General features: G+C 38.2%; 1 protein-coding gene across 1 annotated transcript in view; it reads right to left on the bottom strand.

Annotated features, from left to right (window-relative positions):
• SLIT3 (slit guidance ligand 3) overlaps nt 1-17606 on the bottom strand; it is a 529407-nt gene that overhangs the window by 192082 nt on the left and 319719 nt on the right. The window contains exon 8 of the mRNA XM_080399320.1: nt 12997-13180. Coding sequence (XP_080255446.1) covers nt 12997-13180 — 184 coding nt within the window. The remainder of the gene's footprint in view (nt 1-12996; nt 13181-17606) is intronic.

The raw sequence follows: 17606 nt of genomic DNA, 5'->3' as shown, positions 1-17606 counted from the left end.
ACAAATCTGTGCATTCTTGGGGTTTGTCTTGGAAAAAGACCCATGATTCATACTTCCATAAATTATAACTGCAGGTGAACAAAAGTTCAAAAATATTTGCTTGCACGAATTTGCAATCCAGTATCATTATGGCAATTAAAATTTTATAAAAATGCAACATTCTTATGAATTTTCTCTCTTGATTTATGTCTACATACCCCTGGTGTAGCCCTTAACTTTGCACAACTTCAACTTGTATGGCAAGCCTACACATTTTTAAGGACTTGTAAATAGCAATGAAAAGTCAACATCAGAAAGACATTCAGTGGCACCTCTATCATTATTTTGAAAGGCAGATACAGTTTGAAAAGATGTCAGCTGAAAACTTCTACAGGGTGACTTTACACTTGCAAAGGCACCCTCCTGGAAAGCAAAAGACAATTAGTACAAAATCATGCCTTTCATTAGAAAGGTATTGAATTCTAATGTGAATTTGCTTCTGTTTGTCTGATTTTCCCTTAGTTCATACAGGTGGTCATCCCTTTGAAATATTATTTTGTAGCCAGGGATGACAGAGCTGCCTAATATTAAAGTATGCTGTTGAGTTTCAGTATAAGAACACCATTTCAACTGGGTACAAAATGTTGCCAAATTAAAGTATTGGGTTTGAATTTTATTTTTTTTAATTGGGTCATCACCTGACTTTCTGTCAGGGCAGCAGGAGAAAAATATGGCTTTCATAGCACTGTATGTTTTAAATATAGCTTTTTTTGATGACTATCAGAGCTGTAAGTGACTGTATTTTGGTAGACTAGACCTTGCAACCCCCACTCAGGCATCCAAAATTAATATTTTCTGAGGTAGTGACCATCTTGGAAAAAAATGGATCTCACAGGACATCTATGGCATGGGTAGAAGTCAAATTCATTCTTTATGAGAGTGGGAAGCTGCTTTCATCATGAGATGATCTTAATGATCCTCTGTCATTGCTAAAATACACTTATTTATAGCCCACTTTCCAACTTCTATAGCAGCTGCAGATAAGGAGTTTACCAGCAACAGACTTTTATCTCAACACAGAGCTGGTGTCAGTATTAGAGCAGCTTCACCCTACATGGAATCAAATCAGTAAAAATCTACTGTAAAAGATAGTCCAATAATGTATTTAACTTCTAAATCCTAACACATATGGCCCAAAAAATCAAACCTATATTTAACAGGCAACTTGAACTTTGACTTGTTCCAGTTTCAAAATCTTATTAGACATTGTCTTGACATAGTTTACATATAAACCCAGGTGCGTAATACAGTATTTAAGTTGCACCTATTTGAACAACAACAACACAACTTCACTGTTTAAACATGTACATGTGTAACAGGTAGGACAAGCAGCTCTCTTGGGTCTGTCTTCTGACTACAGAAATGCAGGGCAGACATACCATCATTGTGAATTAATAGAATTCCTTCAAAACTAATGGAACTCTGCTGCATACCACCAACAGCATTGCCAGCTCTGCCTTTCACAGAGTTTCTGTAAGATTTTAACTTTATTACTTCCAAAAGTAGTTTGTATTTCCTCAAAATGAGACAGGCCTCTGTTGTTTGCATAAGAACAAGAGGTTTGTTCTTACAACCTGATCACAAGTGTTTTAAATTTTCTCTTTGTCTGCCCACCCTGTGGTGCAAGTCCCAAAACAAAATGAAGAACGAGAGAAGTGCAAACGGGCTATTGCAAGCTCTTAGGGATAAGGAGAAACTATCAAACTGGGAAGAAACACTTCAGAGCAATCCTTGCTCCCTGGGAGGCAAAAAGAAAGTTGGTAGCAAGGTCAAATCTTCCACGCACCCTTTATCATCACATGTCTGATGTGCTTTCTGAGAAAGCTTTGTATGAGGGGAAATTCCATTTTGCACAGTTGTAACACTACAACATATCACTGTGGGTTAGAGAAGCAGTAGTACACTCCCTTTTCATTAGGGCACAGCATCAAAAAACATATTGCCAGTTGGAGTTTTAGGAGGCTGTTCCTGACTCTACTGCATCTAAATCAGCAGTAGATGATTCAGTGGAAGCCAGTTCATCACCTCCACATTTTGTACGATGCAGTGTTGCAGAGCACTCTAGTAATAGTTTCTGCCACTTTTGACTGACATTTTGTGCTTAAGAGTAATAATACTTCTGATTCCATGCTGAATACAGGCATCTATATTTGGTGCAATTCTTTCCTCTTAATGAGCAAAAGCAGATCTGTCCTGTGGATTTCTGAAAAATTTAATGAAATAAAAACGCTGTCCATAAATTGCTGTCATTATTAACAAATGCTTTTGCTTAAGTTTTGCCTTTGCAAAGAACAAAATACTGTATTACACATGGACACTCAACAGGCATCTAGCATATATTCCATCATCTCTTACACAGTCATCTGTTAAGGTAAAGTTTTCTTGAATAATGCTATAAACAGAATTTCAAATCTGATTTTGATTTAACTGCTTCAATTAAATGAGGATCCACTGTTAGCTCCATAGCAGATCTATAGTGTTAAAGCACAAAAAAATCCAAAAGCACTTAATCAGTTTATTGTTTGTATAGTTGTGGAGAGCTGGTGAAGAAAGGACTGGTCAAGAAGACAAGACTAAGAAGGCTATGGAATTTAAAGGTCTTTAAACCTAAAATTTGGGTATGATTTTTGTAGGTATGCAGAGTATAAGCATACAGATAGATCAAAGGCCCCAAGGCGATACAGCCTCTAAAGAAGAATATCTGACATCTAAAAATTAATTTTCCTTTTGCTGCCAATACTTCTTCAAAAGAAAAGACACAGGAAAAGCAAAAATATTTCAGAATCCCATTTGTATCTTTCACAAGTGCAGTAAACTCCTCAGCGTGGATGCAACAAAAGGAAATGGCCATAGACAAGCCAGCTGCATTTATATTCTTTCCCTTCTGAAGTTCTTACTATCTGTCATCTTGTCATTTCAGACTTTCTGTTACACAGCAGCACTAGTTCACCATGTTAATTATATTTTTCTCTAAGAGAAAAAATCATCAAATCAATTACACATTTGGCTATTAAAAACCCAACACTAACAAAACATAGAAGCTAGGATAGGAATACAATTAACAAAAATTACTACACTTTTTGTTCCTGATGTGATGGAATGACAGCCTCAGTGATTATGGTAGTTAATATATGGCCTGACATTGGCCTGCACCACTTTATTTTACAGTGTCAGACTATGGGTTAGGGTGACAGAGGAGACTGGGGAGATACTTAGGACCCAGCAGTTTAAAGAGAAATTAAGCATTTTTTTCAAATAAGCATCTCATTGGCCTCTAGCCTTTTAAGAACAGCAAATAGGCTGATATTACAATTAGGATAGAATGGTTATGGTGTATAATTGAACAGTTCAAATCTCACAGGCATTTAAAATAAATTTTGCAATGACTAAATAAACTAAATAATCTCATTTGCATTGACACCCAATTACAGCATACTAAGTAGTGTGCTTTATTACCTCCTCACCTATCCAATTTCCAATTGCTTTACAGTCCTTTTCCACCAAGAAAATGTTAGTTATTTATGCAAATTATTAATGGTTTTTAAGATAAATCTGACAGAATTTACCAGTTCAAAATCTGTGGTGGCTTTGAACCATTTTAAGTGTAGCAGACATGAAATTATTGATCAATAAACAAAACACTACAAGTATTGCATATCTGTGGATATATTATGAGCTTTTGTGGTTCAATTAAATAACCCATTGGAACTTCTTACAATGCTGGGACACGTGAAATCAATTACTACTACATGAACTACACTTTCCACTAAACTCAGTCTCAAAAAGAAACCAAAAGCAGATACATTGCTCTTGAATGGTGTTTGCATCCCAGTATTAGAATACACTTGAGTGTGTACAGTCCTGCAGAGAGGTATGTATTGGCAAGTCAATCACAACTATCTGCAAAGTTAGCATCCCTTGTTGATGACAAATATTCCATTGATGGAGAAAAATTTGTACAAATATGTTTATTCTACAGGAATGTGCAGCAAATGTTTTTTGTAAATATTTCCATCTATAGTTGTTCAACAGCTTTTTGCTGAACACAGCAGTAAGTATTTATGATTGGTGACTTCAGCCCCTGGCTGATGAAGTTAATACTATCAAGTTCATGGTACAAAAAAATTAGCTAGTCATGAATATTCATTATTTGTTTCAAGTTCACTGTTTTGCTGAACATTCCCAAACAGTAAATTTATCTGATAAAAATTCATGGCACATGAGCACAACTGCTCTGTAGGCAAAGCCAACACCAATGGGTTTACAAACAAATATTGAGGAATAAAAAAGGAAATAGCCAACTGCAGTGAAAGGAAGGTCTGGCATAATGTATGAAGCCTACTATATTCTACAAAAAATTATGTTACATGTGTCAAAAAATATCAGTAAAGTAACACCATTGAAAATCAGACCTTACTTCACATTGTCTTATCCTAAAGCACTAAAACTGGAATTATTTAATTAACAATAATAGTACCAAAATTGTATGGGATACTTCTAAACAAAATGGAAGCAGATAGAACAAAGAAGCAGGCTCACCTATAACAACTGAGGCTTAATAGGTAGATTTGTTCTTCTGAAGGATTAATAAAACAGAATCTTTGATACAACTTAAGTCCTTTAAAAACTATGACAAAGTTGGTTTCCTCTCAGGAAATTTATTCCAGCTACGTCTTCCATAAGAGGGATTGAAAAGTTAAGAGTTTGAATGTCTCCTATGGCCTGGGCCCAGTCTGAGCCTTTCTTTGAAGGTCTTTCTCCAGCCTTGTCAACACATGGATTACTTCCTAAAAGCAGCCAGAATTTAACTTTCTGACCACTGCACCACAAGGAAGGCTGTCAGCATGTATTTGGTTCTTGGGGTTTGTATACTATTTGTTCTTCCAAAACAGGCTAAAGACTAAAAAAAATATAATGTTGCTAGATAGTCTTGAAAGATGTTCTTCCGCAGTTCAAATGGCATCTTGTTAACACCAATTCCACAATTGGTATCAGCAGTCTGGAAGGTGCCATATGAAGTGACATTTAAAAATAGGTCCAGAAATAATAGTGACTTATAAATATATTCAAGCTTAAAAATGAAGAGGAAGATAAATTATTTAAGTGAAAGGATGCCACCTGTACAAGGTTAAATGATAGATCATGGCCATGATCAATTGTAAGCCTGTGAAAGAAGTATAGTTGTGGAATGGCCGTCTAAACAAATTATCCATTAAGGAACCTCACCTGTTTTATGATGAAGTTTAATAAAGTTACAAAAGGGATAAAAATAGTTTAAGATTATGCTTTGAGTCCCTGGGGATTGATTTGCTGGTATTGGAAAAGGGCTTTTTAAACACAATTCACTTTGTTGTTTTTAAAGTGTGCCTGCCTCCTGCTGCAGCCAACACAGGACTTGACCTGCCTCAGTACAAAAGCTGGTGTCCTTCGGAGGAGGAGGAAGATGGGATTCACTGCGGTCAGCAGCATCACAGACTGACACAGCTATGTAGGTGACGCCTGTCAGAATGCGACATTTCTACTGATAAGGACCCCCATGGGCTCCAGCCTGGTCAGGAGCTCACCCAATGGCCAGATCTGCAGTGAGGAAGCACTTTTGTCCAGATGAGCAAGCAAGGACTGATGTGAGGCGCTGCACCCTTCCCAGAGCTTCCACAGAGTTCCTTGGACCAAATTCTTTGGCATTTGGAACACGCTAAGGAATGCAAGGCAATAGTGACCTTCCTTGTCTTTCTCCTGGGACAGCCTGAGGTTGCTGCCTTTGGTCTTTTGCAAGAGACCTCTGGTATATCCAAGCTCTTTACGGTATCTGGAACTTACAGAATAAAATTCTTATAGCTCTTCTGATCTAATCACATTTGCCTACAAATACAAGGAATTAATTCAACAAGTCAGGAGATACTTTCAGTTTGGGTACGGACTGCTGGTGCAGAGGGGCAACAGGGGCCTGCTGCAGGGCAAAGCCGGTTCCCGCCGGTTCCACAGCGGCCCTGCTGCAGGCCACAGCCAGTTCCCGCCAATTCTGGCCAGTTCCACAGCAGCCCTGCGGCCCTCAGTGAAGCTGGTGCTGCCTCTGTGAAAGTGTGTTTCAGAAAGGGTGAAGCGGTGCCAAGCAGTGAGGAGTGAAGAAAAAAGTGTGAGGAACAGCCCTGGGAGCAGCAAAGTCAGAGACCAAGGAGAGGGGAGAGGCTCTGGAACAGGCCTGACCTTCTCCCCAGTCCTGTTGAGGAGGGTGAGTGAGAGCAACTGGGTGTCTGGCAGTCATGGGCAGCCCACCATGGTTGTAATGCACCTACATCACTAAATTTCACTGGCAGTAAACATTTATATGAATCTGATATCGACTGTACGGACCTTTGTATTTGCCACCTATTCATTTATGGAATTCTGCAGTCATTTTATAAGCAGCTCTATGCTTTTTTTTAATTACTCTTATTGAGTATTGTCCTAGTTGCATCTGGGATAGAGTTAATTTTCTTCCTAGTAGCTGGTACAAGGATCCAGCTTGTACGAATCAAACAGAAAAAGTCTGCAGATTCCATACAAAGGGTCAGCCACATACTCTGAGTCAGCCCTGTTTCTTCGCGTTGAACACCACTGCTCTGGGCGCACTAGCTCAGAACCAGGCTGTGGTACCCATCTGTGTCAGCACAGACCACCCTGACGCGCATCCACTGCATACCAAAATACTACCAACCTACTAGTAATAAAACAAGCCACTGGTTTTGGACATTAACATAAACCCCAATTATGTTATTTTTCTTACAGCAAAAGTTCAAAAGCTCAGTGGCTGGATAATTATACCCCAACCTGCCATCATTAAATAAGCATTAAAGAGCTACACATACTGCTCTGGGGAAAAGCGAATTCCAGAAAAAAGGTAATTATACTGAAAAAGGTAAGACATCATTTTTGGACATTAAAACTAAGTTTGTTGTAATTTAAAGCCAATTTTCAGCTTTGGTGGTGCTTGAGTAAATACATATTTATTCCTCGGATTTGCAAGATGGTCCCCCAAATGAAAACACCTTATGTGGCAACTTACATATGAAGCAATTCAAGTACATTCTTACAGGAGAAAACAACGTAACTGCTAATGCTGGAGTAAATTTACATTTGTATTAAGACACTTAATAGAAACAAAAACTAAACTCCGATAAACAGTGATTAGTGTCTCTCCAAATGTCCTATAGGAGGAGTCATTTGAGGAGCAACTAACAAATACACAGTATTTAAATGTTTCTTTACATGAGATGTCAGTATTAAATTTGTGGTAGCAAATTATAACAGGAAGTAAAAATTCTATCAGAGTTCAACAAAAAATTTCTAAGACCAAACTGAAAGCACAATTTTTACCAAAAGGCTTTTAAGTCATACAACACTGAATGTCCTGCACAGACTCCATTGTAAGAGGAGTTGTTGGGTCTCTTGACAGCTACAAAAAGCATGAACCTACTTAACAGTGAGAAAATATTATTCGTCTAGAATGACTCACAGGTCACTCTTTTGGAAAGAGGTCAAAGTTAGATGAAATGGTTAAGCTCACTTCTAAAAGCAATAACACAGCTGCAGAATGAGGGCATCCCACACAGCAGAAAGTGACCGTTCACCCACACAGAGAAAAAGGCCTCCTCCTCCGTCTGCTCCTCCCACTTTGGTTACCCAGCTTCCTGTGACCATTAAAACTGAGGGCCAGTAGCAGCCCTTCTCTGCATGAACAGGAATGGACTGCATGGAGAGAAACTGCCCTGCTCCCTCAGGAGCAATTGCTACCCCCTAGCACTATCAAAATCTGCATCATTAGCAAATAGTCATCCCTGCTCTTTAGTTTCCAGGGAGCACCAATCTTCTGTGCTGGCAGCACCTCCTTGTCCCATGTTGAAAGCAGCAGACCTGCTGCTAGTTATGCAAATACACTATTGCACAGTCTTTTAAATAGCAGCAGACTGGGGGGAGTTCCTCTCCCCACACACTTTTCCTTTGGTATCCTCTGAATGTTCTCATTAAGAAACTGAGCTTGAGGAATGCTATTTTATTCATTACTCATTGTTGGTTGTCTCCTCAATAATATGCTATGAAGTTATTAGGAAAAAAAATGGAACAAGACAATTCACTGAGTTTTGTGGTCTGGGACAGAGTAACAGCTATGTTTTAAGATCATTTGACCTCACCTAAACAAACAAATCTGCTTCCTCATTATGGCTTCCAGTCTGCATTAAGCAGCAGGAAGCTAGCATATATTCCTCTTTATTATACCTCAGCTGCAGTAGCACCGTATGAATCAGAAACTCTAGGTCTTCAACCGAGATTTGAGACGATGAACTATTTTCTTAAAATCAGTATCAGTTTATTTAGCCAGAAATCACTAGACACTTGGCTCTGCTAGTGATTTCTTACATCAATTTCAGACTGAATTTTAACTTATTTTATCCAAATTATATATCTTGATTTTCATGAGATTCTTGTAGATTCTCCAAATGGGAATGAAAGATCAAGAATCAGAGAAAATGCATTCTAATGAAAAAAAGAATGTTTTATGGATCCAGCTTCTCTCTCTACAATGCTTGTTTAATTATTTAAGAAAACTATCTTAGGAAGGTAATTAAAAATCACATATTTTACATTTAAACTTTGCTAAATTTCATATTGCAAGGCATACAGGACAAATCAGCTCCAAATTAATGTCAGGTTTTAGAATCTGGTGTGACTTACATGAAAAAAACATGAATTCATTAACTATCTGCTCTGTAAGTGTCTGGTCTATTCTAAGAAATTTCATTCAATCTTTATACTCCATTGTAAATGCTGTCCACTGAAGAATACCTCAAGCTACTGGCCAAAACTATAGCAAATCTGTATCAACCTGCACCTTTAAATGGGCAGCAACAGAAAAAGAGAAAAATCAACTTTCTTCCACCACACGGTGCAATCAACTCACTGTCTCTGCCTGCTTACCTACCAGATCATCTCCTCTGCGAGCAGCCAGTTGAGAACTGATGACGTTTGAGCTGTTCTGACAGCAGCTAGCAGCGGACAGCAGCGGCTGAAGTATGCTACACATCACAGTACAAGACACAATGCTCCTGAATGCTTCTGCTTTATTCTAACACGCAGTTCAGATGCATATATATTTTCTCATGTATATCCTTAGGAAACCCAGAATGATTCATATAATCGTAAAAAAATCCAAATAGCGTCACTCGGTGGGCCCTGCACAGAACACTGAAAAGACCAATGTGCTACTGATGGTATAACTTCATGAACCCACTGCATCAGTTTGCAAAGGTTTACAGCCACACTAACACAGGTGAGAAAACACATTATGACTTGACATAACTGATCAATATGTAAATTAATTTCAACTTCAATAAGAAAAAGTAGAAGAAAAATCGAAGAGCCATAATAAAACTTACATGAGAGGAAAATGAAATAAAATTACTCTCCTAAGGAGGTCAGAGGAGGACAAGAGAGACAAATAGGCAGAGAGAGAGAGAGTCTACGTGTTTGAGACAGACAGAGTTAGAGAAGCCAGTTCAACAGTGAAACATCTGAACATGGAAGGAATCTGGGTCTGATCCAAGCAAAGACTGGAAGGCTCTAAGAGGTACCGAGCATTAGTCAGCACCCCCAGATGCTTCCCTGCTAGCTACAGGAATATAAAACAGTTCCCAAGGATCAGAGTGCACATAGTGTTTCAACTGACAAGAACTCTTTGCTTAGTATACTGTTTTCTCTTGTCACAGCAATGTAGCAGTGAATTGTAAGGTCATAGTGGAGAGAGGAGAAACGCACCTATGTGCAGCACATCAACAGGGGCACTCATCCTCTGGTGCCACACAATTTCCCCTTCTGCAACATACTGACTTATAGGAGACTGTCTCACCAAACATCCCAGAGCTCAATAAGCAGCTGTGCAGGAGGAAATAAATGTCTGTTTGGAGATTTCTTTGGGAACAGATGGCTTCAAGGCAAAGGTCCAGGAAGGCTGCCCTGTCAGGGGTGGCTCTGGAGGAGAGACTTTCCTATGAGGAGAGGACAGCTTCCTGAAGAAGCTGTCCAGAAGGCTCTGGTGGGTGACAGGACAGCCAGCAGTTCTCAGCACTCTTCCCCAGCGGTGAGGGGCCCTCTAGTCCCAACTCGGCTCAGTTCTATTAATGCCTTTCCACAAATGCACAAATGCAATTAGACGGTATTTGCAAACCTCTCTCCAGGCAACTACACACTATTTAACCCTACAAGTTCACCTACAGTTCTGAGCCAAATGCTCATGGGCATGAACAAGTGAAACCTGGAATTGCTTTTCCACTGCTCACAATTTGCACACAAGTACCATTTCAATTAACATTTTTATAATTTATGTGCACAAGCTGAACAACATTTTTGAAAGACTGACTCTCAGTTGACATAAGTGTGACTCAGTTTACACAGATATATGTGCACATAAGTCTGACTTCAGCAACGTTATCTTGAGAGACTCTGCACCTAAAAAGAGATAAACAACACTGTGCAAAACTGGTAGCATAGTGTCCACAAGGAATCAAGCAATTTGGGTTCCAGTTATGGCACCTCTCTAGCAGTGTTTCACTTCTTTTTCAACTTAGGGTATTCCTTGGTATATAGCATTCAAAATTTGTTTTGAAAGGAACATTTGTCATAAAATTAGGAAAAAAAACCTATTCTTGCATAGGGTTCAAAGAATAACCAGAAGTCAGTTTTTCATGGATGTTTTTCTTCTTTCTCCAAATTATTTATTTTTTTTTCTTTCTCCAAATTATTTGATTCTATTCTTTCTCCTTTGAAGCATGCAACAGCACAAGTTTTGAACTGGAATGTTCTAAAGAAGCCCTTTTTACAGTGGAGGAAAAGCTGCGTTTTCTTTTGCTGTGATGATATTACCACTGCCATAAAAACACAAGTGCTTGAAATGCTGAGCCTATACTTAAACTGAGTAGTTCACTACATTGTATTTCAGCTCTTCATAAATACAATGCAAAGGCAGCTTTCACTGCCAGCTTGAGGTTGGTTACAGTGATTCATTTAAGCTTAGATCTTATAAAATTCCTGTGCAGAGGGACAAGTTCAGTTCACTATTCACCTCCTGTCCTGGTTTGACTTCATAGTCAAACATGAACAAATTATGCTGTAAAATCAGGAACAAGAACTGTAATAAGGAGCACAGAAGATCTATATCCTCTTTAAACTAGCTGTCCATGTAGCTTTTTGTCAAACTAGCACTCACTGAGTTCTCTGCTATATTCTACACTAAAATGAGCTCTTCAATACATTTCTTTTTCAGTGTATTTAATTTCCAAAATGATGGTTAGGAGATACAGTTGATGGGACTGTCTCACTGGAAGTTTCCTTCCTTTAATTTTTATTATTTAAAAAAAAATGCAGGAAAAACTTGAGAGTTCTATGTTCTTGGTCCAACAGGCAAGTGTTTAAAACCATTTTCTTTTTTGGAAGTCATAGTCTGCACAGAAAACTCTGATTAGATAAGTACTGTCACATTACGTTTCTCATTTAACAATTATTATCTCCTGTCCTGATTTAAACAACTCTTTTTCCCTCACTTCACTGTATCATGAATCCAAATAGCTGAACTCATGCCCCATCTGAAACTTCATTTCATGAGAAAAAAATACTGCGGTTGCCTCTTTGGTAAAATTAGATTCTGCTAATAGCTTCATCCATTCATCCATTTATTTTATCTTTCCCCTCCCAAGACTGTCAGATTTCTAAACTTTTAGTTGAACTTCTGATGTAATTATCAGATATTCTGGGCATCATCAAATCTCCACTACTGCGTAAAAGCTGCTCAGCACTCCTGAAAATCACGTCACAAAAATCACTGGTGTACAACTTCATTTTCCATGTGCCCATAACATTTTCTGCACACACGCAGGGCTGGCTGGGCATTAATTTACCATCCATGGTATAGTTAAGGGGATCGTACCCTTCTTCTCTAACTCCATTTTTTTTTTTCTTTCTTTGACACATATAAGTGAAATTGAAGAAAAAAGGCATTCCTAAAAACATTTCTACCATGGGCACTTGTACTGTGTTTCCATCAGTCAACCCATGTACCATAAGGATAAAGCTTTAGGGCTCACAGGCTGTGAGAGATAAGGACACAACACCACAAGACTCACAGTCTATCAAGATTAGAACTCTCATCGGCTTCGAAACAAGCTCCCTGTGTTACTTAGCATTTGGCCTGCAAAACTATCTCCAGACTTCTGTCTGGTTTCTTCCTTATTTTTTTCCACACCATGCACCCTGCCATGTCATATCTCTTCTTTTATTTCAGAGATTTCCTTCCCCAATTTTTCCATTTTTCTCTCTCTCTTTTAGTCTTTCTTTCTTCTTCTTTTAAGGCAATGCATTTCTATCACAAAAGTGCAGTTCCAGAGATGTGATGAATAGGCCCAATATATAGGCACGTAGTTTGTGAGTTGGCCGTGTATCATCAGCCTCATTTATCAGTGTGGAAACCTGTAGAACAGTGAAGTGCACTGGCTCCTTAAGAATCCTGCTTCAGTCCCTGGGATGAAATCTGCTCCTCATGTTCTATAGCCCAATCATTTTTCAACAGAGTCAGATTAGCATTTTCTATTTCCTTTCTTTGGTATTCCAGTCAGCTATAGATCTCTTCCCTTGAGAAATACCAAATTATCCACACTTAATTGATTTCTTATGCTGGTATCATTGGCAATGCTAAAGTAGAAAAAATAATTGGAGAACTGATATGTTAACTGGAATCCAATAATTCTTATAAAGCTGAAAAAATTAACTATTTGATCTACTCCCATACAGCTTAGCAATGATAAAAACAAACAGGACTGCTAGAGAATGGCACTTAAACACAACATAGTGATTTTCCACTCATAGTTTCTATGTGAATATCAATATAGGTAGATATTGACTGATAAATAAATGAATAATTGGCATCCTTACCAGAGCAGACAAAGTCCTTTTTCTGAACCTCTGACACCAGAAAGCCCCGCAGGTTCACAGGTGCCAAGCAGAAGGTGAACTGCCCGATGGTGCGCCTTTGCCGCAGCCAGTCAGACAGCCAGGCCAGGTGGCAGTCGCAGTGCAGGAAGTTGGAGTGAAGCCGCCTACAAAAGGCAGAACAACCCTGAAGTTAGCGGTAGGGTTTTAAACGTAAGACACAATGAAGTACAAGTCTGCCTGGCTCTTCGCTGCAATTTCAGTAGGATCACTGCAGGTTATTGGTTACAGCTGAGTCAGGTCTTAACTGTCTATCTTGCCATGTAATATACAAATGTCCACATACAAATTAGTGCTATTATTTATAATGTCTTGGAAGAACAAAGTTAAATAATGACCTGCCTACAGGTAATCATGAGCTGGCCATTCTACAGAAAAGAGCATGCAGAAATGTAAGGTCCCTCCCAGTAATCACTTTGCCTGTGATTTCATATCAGAAATAACTGCATAAATGTGATATCCTTGAGGGAATTCAGAGGATGGTTTGTATAAGCACAAGGACTAGGCTGAAACACAAGGTAATAGGTGATTCTTCCCTCTTTTCTTTCCTTAGGGGGTGGGGGAAGAGACCTCACACACCAGAGGCTATTGATACCTTGTACGTTCCTGTGTTGCCTGTACAAATTCATCAATGCCTTTTTTACTGTGGCAATTTAATGCAAGTACACAGGTTCTAGACAGGAATTTTCAACTCATAACAAAGAAGGGGTCTACAACAGTGTCATGCCTCACAGCAATGCCAGGGCCATTCTTTGTAATGGAAAATGTAGCCACACAGCTCCCTTCCCAGCCTGCTTCATGCCTGGCACTAGAGATCTGCAGCATTATCACATCACGGGGGGAAGTCTGCAAAATGATGATGCGTTCAGGAAGCAATGTGGTGATTTTAATAGCTACCAAACTTTAGGTCAAAACAAAAGCCCAGGATATTAATTATTTCATTCCTTGTAACAAGTCATATATTTGCAGTGTTATAACGAAGCTGAAATGATAAACCAGATTGAAAATCCTGTCAGAAATGGTTAGAAAAAGCATTACTCACTAATATTACAGGCATTACATTTTAAAAACCCTGCACAATTGGTGTGCACAGACTTAGCCTTGTCCATTCACCGTAGAAATTAACTTTCTATCTGTGAGATCTTCATATTGCACAGCAGCAGTGCAGGTCACCAGTGGCGCCTGGGCTGACAGTCCCCAGATTTGTACGTCTAGGGTGGGCAGTCACAGTAAAAGACCACAAATCTGGAACTAGGAGTTTATCCTGTAGAGATGGAAGATGCTAGTCTCCTGGGAGCACTGCAAAACTTAATTGTTTTAGAAGAATGGTGAGAAGATCTTGTGTTTAGGGATTATGAAACTATTTAACTGACACTGCAGTAAGTTAGATTGCTAGTAAAATGTTTTGTTATTATGAACCATTAATCTGCCTGTAACACTTTTTGTTTGAAAAAAACAAATAAATACATTTACAACAAAAAGAGAACAAATGTCCAGTCAGAAATCACACTAAATAAGACTGTTCTAACTCAGAGAGTAAGCATTTCATTTAAATCCCCAATGTATTATCCCTTTCCACCACAACAGTCAACAATGACACTCAAAATCATCTTTCTCCAGGAACTGAAGTGGAGCTCATCCCATGCCATTCCCTGCATCCCCCATATGGATGTAGGCAAGCAGGAGTAATTTCACAAAAGGGGGCAACTTCCAGTTCTGGTGAGTTGGGTTTTTTTCCTCATTAAGTTCATATAGCTGGTTTCTGGGTTTTCCCATTTTGGTAGTGCAAACTGTCACCCCCCTGTCAGCTCGCCCGCCCTCAGCAGAGCCCTACCTTGTCATTTCTTCAAGTTTTTTTGCGTGGATATTCTAAGTTTGCTTTTGAGAGGAGACTCTTTAGAGAGCCTATCAAGCTTACAAAGCAGCTTATTAGAATATATTTTTGATAATTATATCAGTGAATATAGCCACAAAAAGACTTTTCACAGTACTTCATACACCAATTCCCTATGAACATGAAAAGGCACTGAAGTGACTTGGTACACTTTCAGTTTACCCTTAAATAAAAAAAAAATTAAAAGAAATTACGCAATTACCTCTCTCAGCAGTCACTCATACATGTAGAGACAACAGGACACTTACCATTAAGTAAATAGGTATGGGAGACATGCTTTAACATAAATAAAGCTGTTTCAAGCAAAGGAAAGCCGATCAATAAAAACTAATTCCTGTCACTTCCAATCATGGCTAAAAGATCAATGAAACTTAGCAACAGAAAAGACAGTTAAATAAAAAAGGTTAGCACAGAACTGATTTCTTTAAAGAATTCTTCAAGTGCTTCAAACCTTAGTAGCACTTCTTTTTTTCCTGTTTGGTTTTTTGGTTTTGGGTTTTTTTGGTCTTTTTTTTTTTGGTTGTTTTTTTTTTTTTTTGTTTTGTTTTTGTTTTTGTTTTGTTTTGTTTTGTTTTTCTTTCCTTCCCCTGAGAGGTCATGTTCAAGTTGAATATGCTTTTTATTTTTCCTTCTCTGTTCCTTCATTTTTCCTTTATTTTTCCTTCTCTCTTCTTCTTAAATGAGCAGATTGTTTTGAAAAGCCATGAAGAAAAAGCTTATTATCCACAGAACTACCACAGCAGATGCAGCTGTGTCACAGGCAGCCCCAAATGTCCCTGCTAATGGATCTTGCTAGTGTGTAAAAGGGACACATAGGGAAAACCACTATCCACACTGCACTGAGCCTCAGCTGGATGGGAAAAAGGGCTTGGCCCTGCTTAAGTAACATTCAGACCAAAGATTCCCTACAAGAGCTTCTCAAAAAAAACCCCCATCATGTCCAAGTATGAAGCTATTTGAGAAAGTGTACAAACTAATGATGATTTTAAAAGAAAACAGCAGAGTCACCAAACTATAATGAACATGGTCCACTTGGACTAAATTTGCATTAACAACCTAGAGATTAGATAGTAGGTCTTACTCAGCCATCACGCCTCAGACAGCTTTCTCCCTTTTTGCAAACTATTCACTGAGGTTGTATATTAATGCAGGAGAAAAGGTTATCAAGGGCAACAAAAGCTCAGGAAACTAGTGAGAATATTAACATTTTTCCTCCAAGATAATACCTTTATATAAATATTTCACACAGGTGAACAATCACTGATCAGTTTTACATGTGCTCAGATGTATGTTAGTTGTTAGGGTATTACTATGCATTACTTACCGCCAAAACTTGGTTAAATCAAAACAGTATTAGCCTAAATTCTGAACAGAAGATAATCAGAAAATTCTGTGTAATATGTAGCTATGCAAATTTTTTTTTGTTAATAATTATAATTAATAAATTATTTATTGTGAATAGTGCTAGGATGACTTGGAGATAGAGGAAGAATTTTTAATATGAAGAATCAGCAAAAGAAATTATGAAAATGCTATTTGATTCCTGTATTTATATTAATTGCTTTTTTCATGACTTTTTCTGCATCTGTTGAAACAGATGGAAGGAAATACAGAAAACTAAACCATTTTACTGTATTTTCCACCTGTCTATGTAAATTTTTTTTATTCTTATATTGAACTGCTAAGAAGGGTACTGCATGTTATTTGGCAGTCTTTGGAGACTGAAACATGCCCACTTGATATTGATGAAACTGCCTTTACAGAACATGAGGTGAATGAATACGAACGCAAGTTTGCAAAGGTGCCCTTTTAGCCATAGACCCTAAATTAAATTTCCAGCAAATCCTTTTAGAATGGTTCAGCATTCATGTTCTATAAAAATGTGGCTCTCAGAATTCAATATAAAAGCTTCCCTTTATAAATCCTATTTATGACTTCCTTCCCTTTTCCCCCCTGCCCCCCCCCCTTAATTACAGCAGAGGGGGATTAGTCAGCGTAAGTCTCCAGGGAGCTATATACAAAGCCATCTCTGAAATTAAACTAAAAAGAAAATGACAGAAGGCATTGAGCTCTGGTAACAGACAAGACTGACTAATCTGAAGAAGCCAGGCAAATGTTCTAGACCACTGTGACTGAATGAGAAAAGACAAATCTCCAGGAACCTTAACCCTACACACTTTATCTTCTTTATCCCTTCTCTTGTAAAAGACAAACATCTAATATACCATTTAATTACTTACATTAAGATCTATGAATGTCACCATTAATGAAGAATGTAAATCTAAATCACAGGTTATCTTACATAGATTGACATGAGTAAGAGCCATTTTTCTTCAGTTCTGCTAACTTATTTAATATGATTTTACACAGACGTATGTGGCATCTTTGAAGCATTTTATTTTTTCAGTGTCACAGAAAATTTTCAGGCTAGCTACTATTTCACTTTCTTTGCTTTTAGACTAAATACATCTTGTTTGGGTTTGAGATTTTTGAGGAAAAAAAAACAGAGATACTTTGTTTAAACATGACTTCTCCTGAAGTTGCATACTCCCTAAAAGAATTCAAAGGAATAATTTATTTAAATAAAATGTATTTGGTAGGCTATGCCTAAATTATACAAATGCACACAGTCTAATTTCACAGTCCTTTGTTTTTGGTC

The sequence above is a fragment of the Falco punctatus genome, assembly GCF_963210335.1.
Source record: "Falco punctatus genome assembly, chromosome: 8".
NCBI lineage: Eukaryota > Metazoa > Chordata > Aves > Falconiformes > Falconidae > Falco > Falco punctatus.
This window is presented reverse-complemented; position numbering and strand designations above follow the sequence as displayed.